The sequence below is a fragment of the Biomphalaria glabrata genome, chromosome 3 (assembly GCF_947242115.1).
Source record: "Biomphalaria glabrata chromosome 3, xgBioGlab47.1, whole genome shotgun sequence".
In the NCBI taxonomy this organism is placed as follows: Eukaryota; Metazoa; Mollusca; class Gastropoda; family Planorbidae; genus Biomphalaria; species Biomphalaria glabrata.
This window is the reverse complement of record NC_074713.1, coordinates 20,037,479-20,059,634: the sequence shown is the minus strand read 5'-3', so window position 1 is coordinate 20,059,634 and position 22,156 is coordinate 20,037,479. Positions and strand designations below refer to the sequence as shown.

The window sequence follows — 22,156 nt, the reverse complement described above, 5'->3', positions numbered from 1 at the left end:
GTAGTAGAAGTGACAGAGTGAATGTCCAGTATCTGTGACTCCTAATGGAATACAAAACACTTTTAGATGACTAATGATGGTCGGAATTAGTTTAGTATGAATGGACACTGGATCAAGCTGTACATTGTTGTAGAGAGAAACCTTCCTGGTCAAAATGTTTAGGCTATACAATGTTAACACCATTTCACGCTTTTGATTTAATGCTGCCTAAAATAACAGAGTTCTTTTTTTAAGGAAAAGTAATTTAATACTATTGCTCCTAGTTCATTTGTAGGAAAACTTTGATGTTCTGTCTAAAGAAAGTAGTTTTGTTGTACATAGTAATACATTGATGCCAGCTTTTGATGATTTCTATTTATACTGTTGACAAAGGTCAATTTCAAAATGAAATAGAATAGACAAGAATTGAACAGCAGATACAGTAGTATTTTTCCTTTAGTTTTAGCAATGACAGTAATATAAATATTGACATACAAAATTTCATTCTGCCTTTAGTGTATTGCTCAAGTATCTCCCAGCGTTTGGACAAGATCACAATAAAAATAGTTGATCTATACTGGTCATAATTACTGAGTGCAAAATGAAACAAATTGAGCTTTTTAATTGAGCAGCTTTTCAAGAAAATCAAAAAAAAAAAAAAATTTGACATATTTGTGCATAATCTTTTTTTTTTTATTAAAGCTTTTAGCATAACCTGTATCACATCTTTTATTTATATATATATATATATATATATATATATATATATATATATATAATAAAGCTGTGACAATAAATGTAAACTATTATTTATAACTTGAAAATACTTTTTACAAAATCAGATAATATTTACACTATATTATTAGTGATACTTGAAAAGGCCTGCATTGGTTTATACTACTTGATACTGTTTAGAGGATTTGTTTTGTTTCACTTTGTTTTAAACTTGTGTACATAATAGGACTGAGATCCCTTGTACTATATCTACCATACAACTTATTTACCATTGCCATATTAACACAAAACCTGGACAGTTGTTTTGAATTATGTTCCTTGTTGAGATTTGAACCTTTTGAGGGAGGTTTATGTTGTTTTTAGTTTTGTTCAATGGATTCATGTACATGTATGTCTGGTGGCCAGATTTGTAGTGGTCACTTTGAGTATTACCTGCATTAGACAGAAAGGAAATTTGGTTCCCTATGACGTTACATCAATCATTTTCTCTTTCTGTAACTGCACTGGGTATAAATTTTGGAATCTAGTCATATTTCATTCCCTTTGACAGTCCATTTTCTGGTATCATTACAGCCTTATCCTTCATTGGTATAGTAAGGAAAGGCTTCAACTACTTAGCACATATATCTCCTTTTTATATTTAAAAGCATATTTTTTATTATTCTATAATTGCATGACATGGCTGAACCAAAGTTCTGGTAGAACTCTGACCAATGCTTGAATATGATCTACATACACTTCAGAAACATAATCCATGCCTATGGAAAGCTTTGCACTGCTATTATAAGCTTTCAGCTTTTTTCATTGCAGGATTAAAATGACAGTATTCTTAATAAAGTACACTGGTAGGTTTAACATTTGGTTTAAATTTCCTATTGTAAAAAATTAAATACAGCTTTTTAGCATTAGAGGCTCAGGCACTAGTAAATAAAGAAACAGAAATTTAGAGAATATCGTGTGACCTTAAAAATCATCAGTTTCTTCGTAATTTTACATTTCAGGCTCACCTGAAGATGATTTCAGAAATAGCCTGCGTGGCTTTTTGGCTGACAATGATTTCATTCCCGTTTTTGATTCATAAAAAGTGTTCCCCTCCTCATCCCCCCCCCCCTTTCCCATTGCTAATTTGGTAGAGTGAATGTTTATATTCATGTTTGTTTTGAGTGAAAACAAAATTGTCTTAGGGCATTTTAATTTTGTCATGTTTTTATTATTAGATTATTATATGATATTTCATGGCCTGATAGTTTGTATGTAAGTATTTTTTTTAACATATAAGTACCAGTAATTAATAAGAGTAAAATTGTTTTTTCTGCTTGAGAAATCATTCCTTTACTAAAATCTTTTCCTTCTTTTATTAGAAAAAAAAAAGGGGGGGGGGGGGGCAAATGTTTTAACTCTGTTGCTAGCTTGGTACCTGGGTTGCTGCTGGATATTGTGGCCAGGTCAGAGGTCATCTGTTTCACCAACTTTTTTTTGTTCACCTCCTTCTCTCAATGACTTTTGCACCACACTTGTGATCAAGTTACAATACAAATGGACTATTTTAAAGTTATTGATGTGAAAGCAACTGTCTGACATCCTGTGAAACAAATCTTGTATTTTTATATCTTTTTGATTCTGCCTGTGTTCCCAATTTGGGGCTTAGGCCACCAACCAGCTTCCTCCAGGCATCTCAGTTCTAGGTGAGTTTCTCCAACTGTCCCCACATTCTGCCCGTATGCTTGACATCTGCATCAGAATCTCAACAGTATGTCTGGAAAGATTATGTGATATGATGATGATGGGGAAGGATGATGTTGAAGATAGCCTTAAGTGGAGCATTTTTAACTGTTTTACACAAAAACAAACTTATAAAGAAATATAGTGTTTGCCAAAAAATTTTCCTATTGGCTTATGGATCACTCCCATTCATATCAGGTACTTCAACAAATAAGATCACGCAATTACTTTCAATTGTTAATTTCAATTACTGTACTGGTAGTTGCTGTGAAAGACCCTTAAATCATAAATTTGTAAACACACTGCTACTGGGTAATTCAAATATAACTTGAAATGGATCAATTTCGGTTAAGAAGCTTTGAGTTGGATCAACTCTTTTGCTGAGTGTTATGATATGTCTAACTCAATTGGACTCCCACATGTTTTATTGTTCCGGTAGTTAGTGTTGCAGGGCAACATTGCAGTAATGATGAACTCTTGGCTAGAATGCAAGTGTGTGTGTATGTTGAGATGATTTCTCTTTCATTCTTTGAACAGCTGCTGTGATCTGTCATTATGTCTAAAAGAATTTGTTTTATTGTCTTTGACTTCCTGTTTTAAGACTGCTCTTGAAAGCTAGTGAAATGTTGATACTTCATGCCTATTTCATCATGTTTACTTTGTAAGACCCTCAGGATACATAATTGTCATAATTTTCTAAGCTATGACTCTAGTGATACATTGAGTCCTGTGTAACATTTATATTCATTACATTTTTTATAATCTGTTAATAATTTTTTGTTTACACTTGTTATTGTTACATGTTATCTTTTCTCTTGTCAAGTTTTTGTGATGTGTGTTAAGCTTCTGACACATGGCATTTGTAATGTTTTTTCTGCATGACTTTCTACTAGGTTTTGAAAGTTAACATTTTTACCTATCATTTAAAAAATAAATATTTTGTTCATTTAAGAATGTGAATGATGATGGTTGAAATGACAGATTGATCTGATTTCATTACATTGTTACATCCATAATTCAGATTTATTAAAATGAATCTTTTTCAAAAACATTCCAATAGATCTGTTCATGTTAAACCATATTCATCTAATACAAGACACAGGAGTCATAATAATGATTTTTTCAAGCCCAATGCTGGTAATAGAAATGGCAATACTAAGAAATATTTTAATGGATTCAATAAATAAAAAAAAAAATTGCAAATAATGCTCACATTTATAATGTTAAAGCTTTTATTTGTGATCTAGAATTGTATAAAATGTTTACTATTTTTAGACTGTACACATGTTGATTCAATTATATGTTTTTATTGTCATTTTGTTAGTGTGCACTGAAGATGCTCTGTTAATAAAAGGCTTTATGATACTATTAGTGACTGTTGTTACTGTCCTGACACTGCTATATACAGATGGTTAACTCTTTTTTTTTTATTACTGGTACATTGATTTCTTACAGCATATGAAGAATTAGCAATAGTCTTTACATTTAAACTAAAATTATCCCAGTATCGGTATATAAAATATTCTATCAGACCATTAGTGCCAACTAGGAGAATTTTGCAGGGCAACTTATTCCTGTTGTTTTTTTTTTCAAAAATTAAAAAAAATTTAGGATTGCAACAAAAAACTTTTTAACTTACCATATTCCTCTTGCACAAGCATCCTAACTTATTGTATAGGTTGAAGGTTCAATTTAAATTATTCAATATATACCCACACATGAATCACCAGTTTTAATACTAAATTATTTGAAACACTTGTATCTCGCCCTACTTCATAAGTAGCACATATATAAACATTTGCAGTTGAATGTGCTGTTCATAATTTATCACATCTTTCATTGTTTTTTAAATATTGTATTCTGGACAATAAATGCAGCAGTCAAAGATCTGTTAGTATTGATTTGCTTTTATTTGCATGGCTTAATGTTTGTCTGTGTGTATTTCTATTTATAGTGCCAATCTCAAAATAAAGATGCTTTTTTTTTTTAACGTCCATGTCATGTCTCAATCTCATTTTAATTAACATTAATAAGCATAGTATTAGCAGCCAAATCTCCTTATATTGAACTGCTTGACAATTACCCAGTAAAAGCATTTATAATTATAAAGTGAGCAAGTTCAATATAACTAGGTTTGACTTAACCTGTGGCTTAAGTTTATTGCCTAAGTAATATATGGTTTTCTCTATGCTCCAGACTTCAGTGAAAAAGAATTTAACATTAGAGCTGCTCTCCCCAAAAATTTTCTACTTCTGTCTCTTGGCATTGACCACTTTGGGCCAGTAGACCACAATGATCAGGACGATTTTGACACAAAGAGTACCAACAGTGGTAATGACAGCACTAGGTGTTTCCAGCATTCAGTAGAAACATTTAGTGTACACTATCATTTTCAGCACTCTAAGACAGCATAAAGAGCAAATTTTCGCACATTTAGTTAGATTTTTGTATCACCCACTTTAGATGTTTATTTATAAGGTAAGTCAAATATTTAAAGGAAGTCCTGATAAATAAAGGAACCTAAATGTCTGATAATGCACATTTAGAAAAGAAAAAAAAGCACTTCTTTGTTCAATTTGCCCAAAAAATGGGACTTGAGTAAAAGCATGAATATTTTTGTCATTACGTAACTAACCAAAATGTTCATTGGCCATTTATAACCTTTTTTTTTTCTTTCAGTCTGACCAGCCAGTTTACATAAATCTTCAAGTCTTTTCTTCACCAGCAGGCTTAAACACAGTTATCTCTACTACACTCATAGTTTTTAGTTTTTAAGGATGTGCACAGCACTTTCATTATGGCATAGTTCAAGCTACAGGAAATGTTTGATGTTCTCAAATGTGGTGTTTGCCAAAATTTTTATTGTATTTTTTTTCTTCATGAATGTAACATAATTTTAACTATTGAAGTTTTGTGGTGACTAATAAAATATCTATGGAAGGAATTAAATGTTTTATTTCCCAGCTTTCACACAAATCAAACAAACACTTGATAATTAGGCTTAAAAGCCAGACAATTTATTCTAACCTTATGACAAGGAACAAGTTGTGGTATTCTGATAAACATTGCTTACACACATAAATACTTAACACACATTCAGATTTATTTGAATATCTTTCCATCAGCCACAACTTTGCCACCAAAGTCACCATCTTGCAAGAAAAACTTCTGTACTAGATCCTTAGCTTCATCACTACCTGGATCTAGCTTTTTCCAAGTGTAAGATTCATAGTCTACCATCCAATCAGGAGAAAGCTAATGGATAAAACAGAGTTACCGATTAATCTTTAATAAAATCACCTTCACTTGATTTTAAAGCTTTAAAAAAAATGTCTTCACATTCAATTCAGATATTGGCTTCAGTACGGCGAGTGATTTTTGTTTCATAACATATCAAATTCCTCACTCATCATTGCCATTCAATATAGAAATAATTAAATTAAGACAAAAATATTAAATCAAATAAGATCAGATTACATTATTCTTGGTTCACTAAAAAAAAATTATACCTGCATGCATACTGACTCTTAAAAAAAAATCTACCTATAAATGGACTTTTAATACAATGTTATTACACCTAACTAAAAAAAAGTATTAAATTTACTATTCCCTGTTCTTTTAATTGTCAATGGCTCAGTACGGCGAATGAATATTGTTTCACTAACATCAAATTCCTTCACTCATCATTGCCATTTTTTTCTTGTATTAAGTTTTTCGGATAATATAAACTTTTCCCATTAAGATACTGATTAGTAGCAATCAAATAAATAGGCCTACATCAAAGAAACTTTTTATCTTTTAAATGAGTGTAGGAAGTGGATGGTAAATATTAAATGTAGTACCAGTAGCTTTTATGTAGGATGTGAGATTTCAGAGAAACTACTGCCATGATTTCTCCCTTTCAGTTCCTTATTAATTGTTAGCAATTAAAAAGTAAATAATATTAAGGTTTATCAATAAGGCCCACAAGTAGTGATAGATTTAAACATAACCTATCAATTTCAAATTTTGTTTTATTCTTAAAATATTTAAAAAAAAAAAAACTAACATTTCACTAAAAACAAAAATCTTTTAAAACATTTACAATTTGTCTGATTCAAAATATTTAAACATCTATAATACAAATGTACTATTTTTTTTTTTTTACATTTTTTAGATCTTCAAAATGATAAATATTTTGATAATTTTTTATGCACCATTGGTAATGTTAATTTTTCAAATGGTCTCAGTACGGCGAATGAATATTGTTTCACAACAATCAAATTCCTTCACTCATCATTGCCATTTTTTTCTTGTATTGAGTTTTTTCGGATAATATAAACTTTTCCCATTAAGATACTGCTTAGTAAGCAATCAAATAAATAGCAGACCTGCCTACCAAAAAAAGTCCAAATGCGTAACGCTGATGGTCAAAATGCGTATTTTGGCACCAAAATGCGTAACACTTACGCGATCAAATATATATATATATATATATATAATATTAGATCTAGATGTCATGATTAGATCTACAATCTAAATCTAGATCAATACGACAATAGAGATGATATCCAGACTAGATCTGGATCTATGTCTATATAATGAATATAATCTACTCTAGATCTGGGCTCAAGAGTGTTACCGATGCTGTGGATCCGCTACAAACGTAGGTCTACTCCAAACTTTCGTAGGCCTACCTTCATCCTTGATCTATTCTATACTTAGACTAAGAATCTAGTCTAGATCTAGACTAGATGGTAGTAGATGTTATCGATCTAGATAAGCTAGTAAATCATACTACTACTAAATTGGATCTAGAGATCTAGATTGTAGAGTAATGTAGAATGTAGAGAATCATGATGACATAACATAATGACTAGCTAGATCTATTCCTGTATAACAAGTTATCTACTATCTAGATTCTAGATCTAGAATCCAGATCTAGACTAGATATCTACAATGTCACTCAATGTGTTTTGAATCGATAGCACTTCGATATTTTTTTTCTATACAAATGAATACGGGAATCAGGGATTCAACATAATTAATTTCTACTAATGAACTTACAAAAAAAAAAAAAGTCACGTTGGTGTATCAGCTAACTGACGGTACCAACCTGCCACTCCCTCACTCTCGCGTTCTTCATTTCTAGACTAAATCTAATTGCTTTTAAGAACCAATCAACGTACAGATCTGGACACAATGTGTTCCCTCACCTTTTCTGTCCCCCCCCCCCCCCCCAACAGGACGGCTTAGCGTGACCTCAGTGACCTCTCGTAAGCTAGTCAAGAGAGGGAAAAAAAAGATACGAAATGCGTAACGCGACGGGTTAAATGCGTATTTGCTTACTGCCTGTCATTTTTGGGAGATTTTGCGTAACGAATATGCATTTTGCGTAACGGTAGGCAGGTCTGAAATAGGCCTACATCAAAGAAACTTTTTATATCTTTTAAATGAGTGTAGGAAGTGGATGATAAATATTAAATGTAGTACCAGTAGCTTTTATGTAGGATGTGAGATTTCAGAGAAACTACTGCCATGATTTCTCCCTTTCAGTTCCTTATTAATTGTTAGCAATTAAAAAGTAAATAATATTAAGGTTTATCAATAAGGCCCACAAGTAGTGATAGATTTAAACATAACCTATCAATTTCAAATTTTGTTTTATTCTTAAAATATTTTTTAAAAAAAAAACTAACATTATTTCACTAAAAACAAAAATCTTTTAAAACAGTTACTATTTGTCTGATTCAAAATATTTAAACATCTATAATACAAACGTACTATTTTTTTTTTTTACATTTTTTAGATCTTCAAAAAGATAAATATTTTGATAATTTTTTATGCACTATTGGTAATGTTAATTTTTCAAATGGCCTCAGTACGGCGAATGAATATTGTTTCACAACAATCAAATTCCTTCACTCATCATTGCCATTTTTTTCTTGTATTGAGTTTTTTCAGATAATATAAACTTTTCCCATTAAGATACTGCTTAGTAAGCAATCAAATAAATAGGCCTACATCAAAGAATCTTTTATATCTTTTAAATGAGTGTAGGAAATGGATGGGAAATATTACATGTAGTACCAGTAGCTTTTATGTAGGATGTGAGATAGGAAATGGATGGGAAATATTACATGTAGTACCAGTAGCTTTTATGTAGGATGTGAGATTTCAGAGAAACTACTACCATGACATAAAAAAAAATGCTTGACTATGCTGCTCAACAAACTTCCAACTGATCCTGTCTCACTGCACTGTGATATCTGGCCCTTTGCACCTAGTGCATAATGAAGCATCACCCAAGGCTCTGCATTTATTGTATTGGAAGTGTTACTAAATTACATCAAGGGGGCCATAAGATTTCTCCCTTTCAGTTCCTTATTAATTGTTAGCAATTAAAAAGTAAATAATATTAAGGTTTATCAATAAGGCCCACAAGTACTGATAGATTTAAACATTACCTATCAATTTCAAATTTTGTTTTATTCTTAAAATATTTTATTTTTAAACTAACATTATTTCACTAAAAAAAAATCTTTTAAAACTACAATTTGTCAGATTCACAATATTTAAAAATCTATAATACAAATGTAAACCAAATTTTTTTATTTTTTAAAATAGTTTTTGAATCTTCCAAAAGGGAACTAATATTTTGATAATTTTTTATGCACAATTGGTAATGTTATTCAAATGGCCTCAGTACGGCGAATGAATATTGTTTCAGAACAATCAAATTCCTTCACTCATCATTGCCATTTTGATCTTAACAAACCAACAAAAGATGGATTTAAAAGATTTATAAATTAATTTCTGAAATTAAGAACAATAATGAGCACATGAACAAAAATTCTTTCATGTTGCATTATGCAGACAGCATTTTGTTGAGCATTATAGGGAAAAAAATATGACTTATTGACTTCATAAATACACTTACAGTAAATGCAAGTTCAGGATACCTCCAGAACCACAAACCGGCAATAGAGTTCTTTTTGGATTCCCCAAACACTATCATGCTGCCAAAAGCATTCTTTCTGAACTTGTCCAATCTTTGGAACATACCTACAAAAATATTTTTTGTTTTAAAAAATCATGATTTTCAAACTTATATTCAATTACTTGCCAGATATTACCCGCAGCCCATAATTCGCGTACCATTGATATAGTCACTGATATAGTGTATTAACAATAAAAAAAAAATGTTAAGTAAAGCAAATACTTGAATATAAAAATATGAATGGAGGTAAAATAAAATAGCTTATCGACCCAATTAAGACTTGTACCTTTTCTTTTCAGCGCATGCATGACCTCTTATTTGTGACATGTTTGACTGTTTCAAATATTTATGAATATGTTTAATTTCATTTGAGTAACTCAAGTACTATAAATATAATATTTTAGGTTCTCTGCAAGACTTAATACAATTTATGATTCATAAAACAAGTAGATCTAGACCTTTTCAAATAAACATTGAATTTAACAGAAATGGATAAATTTTGAAATATTAGCAGATATATTAAATTAAACCTATTATTGAACATGGCTTTGGTCTACTCACGTTAATAAATTTTAATAAAATAGAAAATTTGAAATTATTTAGCCTGTAGATTAACATGAACCAAAATGACTAAACATTTTCAATTAGATTTGTTCATATTCTTAAATTATCAGAAGTGACTATTAATCTAGCCTTTTTTTTTTTTAAATATTTAATTTTAATATTGGGAAATGTTTATTTCTTACATTTTATCAGGGGACCCAGCATAGAGCTATTTAAAAAATAAAAGGACATCTGAAATAAAAGATTAAGTTTAATTGGTAATGTTCCCATTTGGATCAAATAATTTGCTGGCATTAAATGATAAATCCAGACTTGGCCTACAGCATGCAAAACCTTTCCTCTTTAATTAAAGCAAGCTAGCTACAACTTATTTTCAGACTTACCTTCAACCAAGTTTGACACCATGAATGACATTTTTCCTTCCAGATTCTGATTGTATTCACAATACCATAAAGAATAATTTTCTTTATCAAAATTTTTCCAAAAGTAGGGAATAGCTTCTGTCAAAATATCCTGATTAGAATACACACGTTTAAATTCATCCAGATTCATTGTTCTGATAAAAAGAGTAAAAAAAATTTTTAAGTTATAGATTACGTTTTAATTTTAAAATTTCTGAAACATGAATTACATTAGTAATAAGCCAAAAATTGATCAATATTTTGTTTTATATAGGTGTCAGAATTTAAGATGTTTTTACTTCAATAGAAAGACACTAACAGATTGTGATTCTTATGAGATAAATAACTTAAATTAGTAAGAAAGGTGAGCATGTCCCTCTGCAGTTCAGGCATACAGCACAAATGATTTCAGAGACTAAAGGGTTGGTAAGGCTTACAGCTTAAGAATGTCTGATCACTAAATGAACAGATTATCCATAAAAGAATAAACTGCAACAGGTGATGTCATCATGATTCTGTGCCTCCCAGTCTTACACATCAGCTTAAAACTGACATGTCTTTGAAAGGAGGAAATCAATAAATCCAAAAAGAATTTACCCTTTAGGCAAAGCAGCAAAAGGATCTTTAGATTCCTGCTTAGGCTCATCACCTTCCTCCTCATCTGCCACAGCTGCAGGCTGAAATAAAGCAAACATATTATACACATTGACCAACGAAGTTGGGAAATTTTAAAATCATTTATATCTTTGAGCAAAAAAGAAATAGGCTCAGTACGGCGAATGAATATTGTTTCAGTTAAATCAAATTCCTTCACTCATCATTGCCATTTTTGCTCATTTAAAATTGACACTTTAAATACAATTTTAAGAACAAATTAAAGGAATAGACATATACAAGATTCAATTTTTTTTTCTAAATTAGTTGTTCATACCGTCTGAGAAGGGAACTTTACTTTTACTAAAATTTTTAAACAAAATTAACCTTTTCACTCACATTATAAGTTTTTAATACAACAAATTCACATATGATTGCCTCAGATTTGAAATTGACAAACGCATAGTAAACAAATTTTGATGCCAGCTTCTACAAAAGTTTGCCCATCATCGAGTTAGTCTCATTAGCTAGCAGAATCTATTTCTGGCAATGTTTGTTTTTCAAACATTTTTACAGAAACTATGTTACAAAGGATAAATACTTTAGGAGCAGGTTTTTCCTTTTCTTTCTTAGGTTGTTGAGCTTGGGGTTGTGCTGGCTTCTTTTCCTTTTTCTTGCTATCTCCAGCTCCACCAGTAGAGGCAGACCCATGTATTTCTTGATATTTTTTGGCTGTTTTACAAAGAGATTTATTTTGTTTACATGTCAAGTGTGTACATTTTTTTAAATAAGCTTTTAGAAATTAAGACTAAAATAGTGCATAAAAGTATAAAATGTTAACAGTGAACCTTCAACTCTAAATTAATGTAAAACATTCATTACCATCAAAAGTGGCCATCTTGGAAGCTAACTTTACTTCTCCAAGAACCTTTTTAACTTGTGGTTGATTCACGACAGTATTAAACCATCTGTTGACATTTTGGTATGGCTTACGAAATTCAGGATCAAGTACCTGTTACAGAATGCAAAGTGCTGCTTGTAATTGATTACATAAAAATATAACCAAGAAATCAGTATCTAAACTAGAAATAAGAAATCATTAAACTAATGTGTCCTACTATTGAAAACTAAGGCTATCAAAGACAAACCTGTTCATACAATGACTGCAAGTTGCACACAAGGCTGATATCAGCAAGAGTAACCCTCTCTCCAACAGCAAATGTACGGGTCAAAAAGTGATCATTCAGTATGGAGAGAACTTTCTTAATCTGCTCCTTGGCACGGTCTGTGTCCTGCAGATAAAACACAAAACCTATCCAGGATTGCTGTCCTATGGCACACCCTGCTGATGTGAAAAGATGATACTATACTTCTATTTTTTTTACATGCTGACCATGTGAACTGAAACTTTATTACCCCAATTTTTACATTTACAAAGCAATTCTTGTGATCCTATAAATTCATTCTAGTCTAGAAAAAGAATTCAGCTTGCTACAATTTTAATATACTTTTGCATTATCTAACTTGAGTAGCATATTCTTAAGGTAATATATCTTTGTAGAGATTTCAAACCTGTTTATTGAATTGAGTAATTCCCAAACAAGGAAATACCCATGTACAGGCTGCAGGAAGAATTTCATTGTCACTGAAACTTATCCACTGTTGTACAAGTGCAGCATCTTTGCTATTTTCTCCATGGAGCTGGGAGTTGGAAACTGTAATGTTAGATTCAATATATACCTATATTGATTTTGAGTTGTAATTTTTAACCAAAAAAAAAAATGGTTAATCTACACTTAATTTCAAAATATAGGTTCAAAAAATAGGGAGTTAACGTTTGTCTAAATTATAATTAAACTGACCATAATAAGCTATGGCATTGCTCTCAGACAGAACAAATCCATCAAGTCCTTCAAAGGCTGGAACCTGTTAACCATTAAAAATGAGACCAACTTAAAATATTTTGTTTTCTAAAGATGACATTAAATTAAAGCATTAAAATTGAAAGTCCAATGGCTCAGTACGGCGAATGATACTGTATCATGAATAATCAAATTCCTTCACTCATCATAGCCATTATATTAAATAAATTTACATAATATACCCTTTCTTAACCCACGAAGCGTCTTAAGAAACTTTCTGTGGCGTTTGGGGAGTTTTAGCATTTTTTATGCATGTTAGAAAACGGTCTTAAAATGCCATAAAATGAAGGTTGATATCCATGTTTTATATATATTCTGAAAGGTAATTGGACAGCGAACACTATAGATCATATATTGAACACCTGAATTTAATCAGTTGACCTTGACCCTGACCTAATTAGTATGATAGTTTTTTTTTTATCAACAAAAAAGCTTGTTTGCTGACCTCTGTGAGAAACATTTTTAGAGTTATAACAAAAGTTTTGATGTAATTGGATAGCCCATTCATTTTCCTTTATAAATATATATAATTTTGTTAAAAATGGACCATTAGATTTGAAAAAAATTTTTTTTTAGTGAATTGGTTACCCTTTATACAAGTAACAGTGAAGGAAAAAAATAGATAATCTTTTTTTTTTTTGTTCAGTTAAGTTAAAAGCATTTAAAAATTGAAGAAATAGAATACTGAATGCATAAAGAAATCAATATTATCATTAATATGCTTCAATCTATCTTAAAATGTCTTAAATTTCACTAAATTTTGACTAGGTCTAGACTTTAGATCATCAGCCACTTCATGAATAGATCTAGATTTAATATATAAAATATTCTCATTATTCCTAGATCTAAATCTAATTGTAATATTAAAAAAGAACAACTAAAAGTATTTGAAACTTTATGTTTTGTAACATCTCATGGACCAGGGCTAGCATCAGATATCGCAAGAAAATTCGCCGGTGAATAATTAGCATGTAAACACAAAAACAGATGGGGAAATGGGCTATTTTTGGATCTGACAGGATGAAGAATGTCTAATAGATCTGAAGTTTAAAAATGGTCACTTTAAAATGTGGATTGGAATAGAAAATCAGCAATCTAAAGTCGGCCGATTATATCAGCCGGGACGCCACAGAAACAAAATTATATCGGCCGACGACGCTTCGTGGGTACCTAATAAAGTTTAAATTTGTAGCTATGAAGTACATTATGAAAAAAAAAAAAAAAAAAAAAGGACTGAAAGATGCACTTATATGAAAAAAAGATTGTCTATGACTATGAAAGAAAATGCCATGGTAACATTTCCACCAGTGGCACCAATCTTGACTCACTGGTCAATATAAAACTGCATAACAATTGAGGGATGAGACTGTATTCCCCAATATGTTCAATGACAAAATTTTTGGTAATTAAGGTCAACCCAAGGTCACTAGAATATTTACCTGCAGCTGACTGCCCTAGAAATTACAAATTGCTTTTACAAGAATAATTTAGAAGGGGAGGGGGAGAAGGAAATAGAAAAAATTTGTCAGTTCTTGAAAAACCCAAATAAATTAGCTTTAGACTATGCAATAACATGTTTCCTGTTGATATATACAAGTCTCTCTGAGCTGATAAGTCATCAGACTTATGTCCCATAGCCAAGATGACCCTTCATATAGGTAAAAAAAAAAATTATTCCATACCACTTTGCCTATGCAAGGAAAAGGAAGTGTGAAGGAGCATGAACAGTAACATTATAGATCAAGCAGTCCTTTTGTAAACTTTTATTTTAGATAGAGAGCATATATACAAATCAAAACTGTTGGAGCCCTTCACCTTAGAGAGATCTAGGATCTAACTAAACTAAATAAAGTGTCTAAAATATAGATAGATCTAGGTCTTAACTTTAACCAAAGACAAAGTCAAAGTGGGACTAAAAGTTTTTTTCAGCCGGACTGAAGAGCCTAATAATCTAGAAATCTAGAACAAGTCATACAAGTCTAGCTCAGTACTTTTTTTTTTTAGTGATTAGTGTCATTAGTCTCAGAGAATGAGATCATATTGTCAAATATTGAATCTAGACAGCACATCAACTAGATATATGAAAATCCGTAAGACCGGAAGTAAAAAAATGGCGTCAAATTTTGAGTTCCGTTTTTCTTACTTTCTGTTCATAGGCCCTTGATTGAAATCAATTATGATTTTAAATCCATTGAAATTGTTGCTAAAATGGGTGAATATGGATACATTTTATATTGAGGAACATTTTTTTCATGTGGACTTTAAAAATTATACTGATACTCATTTCAGGTTACGTTTTAGAACTTGATTTTTTTTGTGCTAATAGAATATATATCTGGCCATATTTCTGCCAAGTTTTATCACGATACTTTGCTCACTTTAATTGTTATCGATTATAATGATGCATAAATTTGCACTGCTCCCTATGGAATTTTTAATTTTTTTTGAAAACTAAACTATTTTAAGAATAAAATCTTGCATAGGCTAGTAGATATAGCAATTATGTATAGGTCTCTAAAGTCTAAATAGATTTTAAAGAGTTTTAATGATCGCTTCTAATTTTTTTTTTATTTTAAAGCGCATTTGAAAATAATTGTTTCAGGCGATTTTGATCCCACTTTTTAAATATTTTGTTAATTTCTCCCATCACCATTTTGTCCACACCCCTCAGACATTTCTTGTAGCTCTAGACTCTAGACCCGATAATTTGTTTATTTTATCAATTTTTACATTCTAAACAAGTGAAGTTCATAATTAGATCTATAAATGAAATCAGATTTGTGAGCTAGAAATTTTCTTATAATACTATAGTAGATTCTTATATTAGGCACACCGTATTAGGGAACTAGGTCAAATTTTTATTTTATTTTTTTATTTGGTGACGGTTTAACTTACAAAAAAACAAAGCAGATTTTTATTCTGCAACTAAAGGACTTTAAAAATAGCTGTGTTTCTTTGAATTACCACTCATAGTCAAGATTTTATTTTAAAATAAATCAGGCCACTTCATGCTCCTATAATAAACGCAGTTTTTGTGCTTTCTCCTTTAGCGCACATCGAGCACCCTTAAGAAACACCACTATGTTATTGCTAATAAATTATATCTGTGTTAATTAAAAATTATTTAGATTGTATTAAAAGAAGTAGATTCACTTCTGCAATATGTATTTATAGTATATTGCCTCTCTCTCTCTCTAGATATATATATATAATATATATATGCCTACCTATATAATCTATGTGTAGAAACGGACAGAAATAAATCTATATAATTATAGATCTATAAATTAATTATTATAATTTAATAAACATGATATTTTCAACTAGGCTACATGTATTCTCTGTCTCTTTCTTTTAATTAGATCTATAAATTAATTATTATAATTTAATAAACATGATATTTTCAACTAGGCTACATGTATTCTCTGTCTCTTTCTTTTAATTCCCATCCAAGGACCCTCTTCTTTTCATAATTTGGATGTTCCTTTTGTTACACCTTAACATCCCCTCCCTCCCATAGATGCTTATAATTCTTTTCATGACTCTCTCCCCCTTCCCTCCACTGCCTGTATGATAGGTTGTGACACTACACGCTTAGTGTATACCTCTCCTCACCACTAGCACTCGCCTGGCATGATCACCTGCAGTGGGCATGGTCTCTGGCTTCAAATTAGCAGCCCACACTTTTTCTTTCATTCATAAATTATATATTCTAGGTATCTCGATCTAGGTCACATTTATTTATTGAAAAAAATAGATTTATTAATCCCAATAATATTTCTTAATATGATTTTGCCTTGTGCACTATAGGAGAATGTGTTTAATTCATTATTATTCATTGAAACACCTTTTTTAATTTTATTTAACAGCTAACAGTATGAATGTGATTGGAATGTCTTTCTAAAGATGTTTGGAAGCTTATTTTGATAGATCCACCAGCCTACGATCAAACAGGCTCATAATATAGCCTTCATCCCTTATGGGTATGAATTGCCGGGGGAGGTTTAAACAATAGCTTTACATACTTGGTTACCGAGAATCTAAAAAACTGCCATCTGCTTTGGAAAAGCGGAACAAAAATACAGGAACTTATCTAAAATTGGACATGTACTGTCCCGAAACATCATTTTTAGCTCCAAACATAAAAACAAATTAATTATAAACAAAAAAAGCGACGTGTTTCTTAAAGGAGAATTCGATGAGCTGTGCCTAATATAAGAAGCTACTATAGATCTACTATTTAATTTCTTATTTAATAAGTAGATCTATTGTCTACGCAACTCAATTCCAACTTTTTAACATTTTGAGCGGGGTTGGGGGGGGGGTGTCTCGCGGGCTGAGCGAGCTAGACGCTCTCATCCTTATTGTTCCATTCCCCGAAAAGAATCATAACTTTCTGTTTAACCTAGAGTAAAGTAAAGGATGGTTGTCGGACACGCTAAGCCATTCTCCGGCCATTTTTAAGTTTCAAAATTCATAACTCCGTAATGGTCTAACCTATGAATAAACTGATGGTGTCAATGAATTCGTCATCCTTTTGTCTATAAAAATAGCTATTTTGTAATGTATCACTACGCATAGTTAAAATTAGATCTGATGTGAAGAGGGGTAGGTTGGGTTTTCTGATGCGTAAAAGTTTTCGTCATGATTTTTGTCTCTGTAAAAGTTGTTGGCCGGTTTGGAGATTTATCGGACACTTCAAAGGAAATAGATGTCTTCTATATATTAAACATGTTATTATTAAGACATTTCATCCTTAATTTTATTATTCTGTACATTGGCTCAACGACACAAGCCATATTATCACTTTTCCCACGCTTTCATTCTCGGCTTCTAACTGACGTCACACCACGGCCACTACTTTGGGCCTAGCCTAGCTGGTCGCGCTAGGGGAAAAAATCGCCTCTGTTGGGGGTGAGAAGAGGACTATTCTCTCTAGTCTACCTACGGGGCACTTTTTTTTCCCCGTAGCACAGCTCCACTAACGCAGTGCGTGCCTGTCTCACCTTAGCCTTTATGGTACCAGTCAGATAATTGCTAGTCTCCTGCTTTTTTTTTTTTTTAGAGCGTGTAATGGTATGCTTAAGAGACATGGGAAAAAGGGGGGAAAAAAAGGGGGGGGGGAGACTTCATGTAGTATACTCTCTTTTGATTTTGACAATCTCTTAGATTGTTGATGATTGTTGATGTTTCACACAATGGTAATTTAGCGCACCTGGTCGATCAATAATTGTAGGCTCGAGGTCTACAATGATATTGCTATTGTGACTTTTTTTTTTTCAGTTGCCCATTGATGCCAATTTATTATTGTATGCATATGTGCACCTAAGTGCTATAACATTTGTACATATTTGTTGCATATTAAATGGTTATACGTTTTGCATACACCACATTAACTTTTTTTTTTTATAAATATGTTACGAATTTTTTTTTTTTGAAACATGTAACAAACACACACAAGAACACATACGTAACTTAAATATACATTTTGTACTATATTATTTTAACAAACAACAAAATTATTATTGTAAATGTTTAAAAAAAAAACAATAACAATTTGTTTATTTCCCCATAAGTACTGTGTCAAGTTATTTCCCTTTGATGACAAGCGTCATATGACGATATGTTTTCTTATTCAGAAAGGTAAAACTTGTTGGCCACCCCCTATTTACATGTTTAAGTGGGAAAGGAGAGTCTGGGTTGTACAATTTATGTTTCTAGTGCCTATTTAGAAGCATTATATCTGGGTTTTAATTGGGTAATGCATCTAGGGGCTTAAAAATCGTCTTAGCTCCAGACCCTATCTCGTTCTTCCCCTTGGCCTTGGGAGAAAAAAAGCTAAGTTTTACAGTAGTCTACTTTGACCCCAGATATAATTACTTTCTCTCAATATAAAAGGGAGCTGTACGTGTCGGAAGTGTGACAAAATAGTCCATGCGCAATATTTATGCGGAAGTTGGGTAGTAAACATTCAAATAAAGAAGATTTAATAATAATACATCGAGGTGTCTGATATGCGAGACGAAACCCGGGTGTCCGCCAACCATCCTTTACTCTACATTCATTGGAAAGTTCTTTCAAAGTATTTTAATGATGTACTAACGAAAAAATTTTTTTCAAAGATAATTTTTTTATTTCACATACCTAGATCTACATCAACACATCATTTGTCGATTTGAATAATGATCAGACTGATCTAGATTTAGAATCTATATAGATTTAAATCTAAATTAAATCTAGACTATTCTAGAATATATTTAGGCCTAATATTATATATTAGGTAGTTCGATATCCGCGTATAAACACCGGAAGTAGTATTCCATTTTTCCTTTGAAAGTCTGCCTAGGTCCAAAACGATGGTATTTTGAATTTCATAGTAAAATTAAAATTTCTTAATTTTTTGTACAAAATTTGTGCTCAATGTGACCTGGAATGTTGATATTTTTAAAAGGAATGTCCCGATTACGCCAGTGTTGGCTTGTTTTTATTTGTTTGAAGATCAAATGACTGCATATTTTTGTTTTTATGTTTGTCATATGAATTAGTCCACAAGGCAAGCTTTTGAAAAAAGTGGCATTTGGGCATTTGCTTAAAAATGCATAATTAATAAATTAGAACCGTATTATCGACCTTATTCAATTAAAAAAACGACATACAGTGAAGTCCTCTCGATTCACTCAAATTTGTGACCAATTATCGATAGTTGACATTTTCAGCACTGAACACTATATTTTATGACAGAGTTGGCAGAAATATTTTTATCCATGAAATCAAGAGCTTTGTTAGAACATATATACATCCATCACTGTCAGTACATATTTAAATCCTTCTCAATCGGCCCCCTATTTATAACCATCTATGATTTGAATATTTTCTTTTTAAAAGCAATTGATTAATCTACATATAAAATTAATTATTTTTACATAAGGTTAAATATTTTTCTAATTATTCCAATTCAATACAATATAGGATTTGATGTTATCTATTAGGGTAGTTCTGTATAATTTTAAACAAAAATTCTTAGTTATCTTTTAAATTAGTTTGTGCCACTAGTAATATTCATATAATTTAATCTTGGTTTTCATCACATAATGATCAACTACTCTAGATAAGTTATTATAATTATTTTACTATTATTATTATATTTTATACTATTAATTTAAAGATTTTTTTATTAACAATACTATATAGCTATTATTGTTTTATACAAAAATATAATAAATTTAATTAAATTTTAAAGGCAATACTATGATAATTTTGTCATATTTAGGTGAAAGATATCAAGGACCTTTACATTCCATTAAAAATTGCTAGATTCGCAAGAGTTGCTATTTACCTCTCTGATATAATGCTTTTGGTTGTCCTCTAATTAATTATTAAACCATGATAAATACTATTAGTAAACTCCACTCAATTTTTAAATCAAACTCAAATTAATTGAGAGTGGACAGATGAGAAAGAAATGAAATGGCAAATGAAATAAAAGCTGCTTTGAAAGACAATGGTGTGCAAAATCCTCAAACACATGTTTTGATCGAAGAAAATATATTGTTTACAAAATCTGTGAAATTTGCAATATCTTATTGGGAAAAATATGAGGATGATGCTGGGATTATATTTATTCTTTAATTGTGATACTATTTTACATCTCTCTAAATGTATTTTAATTTTATTTGATTGATTTGCTAATGAGTGATAATTGTAAAGTTTATTAAAAAAAAACATTTGTTGGAATCAAAAAATAAATCTACATTAATTAATAATCAACCTATAAAATAGAATACTTAGACATTTTTAAAAAATATATTCATGCATTAGACATTAATATTTAGAATGTATTTAATATTTTGATGATACCCATTATGTTCTTCATTAAATAGTGTTGCAGATTTTATATAGAATTGATATAGATGTAAAAATTATTTACATTTTCATGCATCAAAAATTACTTGAAATCAAAGCATTACTTTTCATTTTTTTAAATAATATTTTCAGCATAATAATTAATTCATACTTTAAAAGTATAGATACCAGACACTAAAATAACATTATTTATTTCTCTTTTAAGATTTAAATTTAAAAAAATGACTTTTTAACAAACTTAAGTAATTTTTCAAATCCAAAAAGTGTTTTATTATATATTCATTAAGAGTACACTTTTTTTTTCTTTAAATATAATTAATAATCCTATCCATACATTCAAAATAAATTCCATGTTACATGCAATAAAAGGAAACTCAAAAAATAAATTTAAAAAAATATGAGGTTCATTCTTGTTACAAAATTAGCTCAATTGGCAGCACAATAAAAAAAATACTCTTGACCTATTTCCCAGTTTGATTCAACTTCCGGTAGTGAACAGAAATGACATGGATCTAAAAAATCAAGAATTTTCCCCTCTCAAATAAAAATTAATATCTCCCCTTCCACTTGTCATACAATGATAAATTTAGTATGGTTGGAAATATTTTTTCAAGCCCTTTTCAACCATATAGGTTTTATTAGTATATTGTGAGTTTGAATTTTTTATCGAACTACCTATATATATGGACTACTGACTAGTGATGTTTTACCTTGCCATTGGGAAACTTTTTTAGAAATTCGGCTGATTTATTAGTTTCACCAAACTTAAACTTGCTGTCGAGTTTTACATCAGCACCACTGTATTGAGCAGCAATGAGAGCCTTGTTCGCTCTGAAGCTTTGGGGATAAGTGTAAAGAGTCTGGGGATAAATAGCCAAATTAGATAAAACAATAATGAATGTGTCGTGAAAAAAACAATGATTACATGTAAAATATTTTACATGCCTGCAACGATAGTCAGAGATAGAAATTACGATGCTCAGAACACTTACGCCGGACGCCATGTCATAAGCGAAAAAGGAAGTACACTTACTTGTAAGATTCGAGTACGGAAATAATCATGAGTGATTGTGCTGCTGTTTTCACCAACCGCATCGATACGAACATTTGTCCACCACTACCGTATTTTTTTTTTCATTTTATTTATTGATCTATTTTTTTGAAGAAAAAAAAAGGGGGGGGGGCGGAAGAGCATAGATGTGGGTAACTTAGTGTATCAACTAGTTTGCACATAACGTGTTATAAGTTATAACTTACATTACGTCTCTTAAAAGTATTTGAGATTATATATTCTGAAACATATATGGGCTATTAGCCTTTCGATTTTATGTACATGTATAATATAGATCTATATAAAGCACATTGAAAATTAAGGAGTTGGGGCGCCGTTGGGGTCT

General features: G+C 30.8%; 2 protein-coding genes across 11 annotated transcripts in view; one reads left to right on the top strand and one right to left on the bottom strand.

Moving 5' to 3' along the window:
* The window catches only part of LOC106059311 (serine/threonine-protein kinase D1-like), a 94,034-nt gene extending 88,343 nt beyond the window's left edge, over positions 1-5,691 (top strand). For 5 of the 10 annotated variants that reach the window (XM_056023909.1, XM_056023908.1, XM_056023906.1 and 2 more), the window contains one exon: positions 4,633-5,106. In XM_056023909.1, coding sequence (XP_055879884.1) covers positions 4,633-4,850 — 218 coding nt within the window. In that variant the 3' untranslated portion in view covers positions 4,851-5,106. The other 5 variants (XM_056023903.1, XM_056023910.1, XM_056023901.1 and 2 more) reach the window with 5 other exon arrangements.
* LOC106059312 (elongation factor 1-gamma) lies at positions 5,432-21,858 on the bottom strand. The gene is made up of 11 exons (XM_013216893.2): positions 21,752-21,858; positions 21,470-21,619; positions 12,837-12,900; positions 12,547-12,689; positions 12,123-12,266; positions 11,857-11,986; positions 11,576-11,706; positions 10,978-11,057; positions 10,363-10,535; positions 9,356-9,480; positions 5,432-5,691 (listed from the first exon to the last, which is right to left on the bottom strand). The coding sequence occupies exons 1-11, from the start codon at positions 21,761-21,763 to the stop codon at positions 5,539-5,541; spliced, it is 1,305 nt and encodes a 434-aa protein (XP_013072347.2). The 5' UTR covers positions 21,764-21,858; the 3' UTR covers positions 5,432-5,538.
* Between the last annotated feature and the right edge of the window lie 298 nt (positions 21,859-22,156).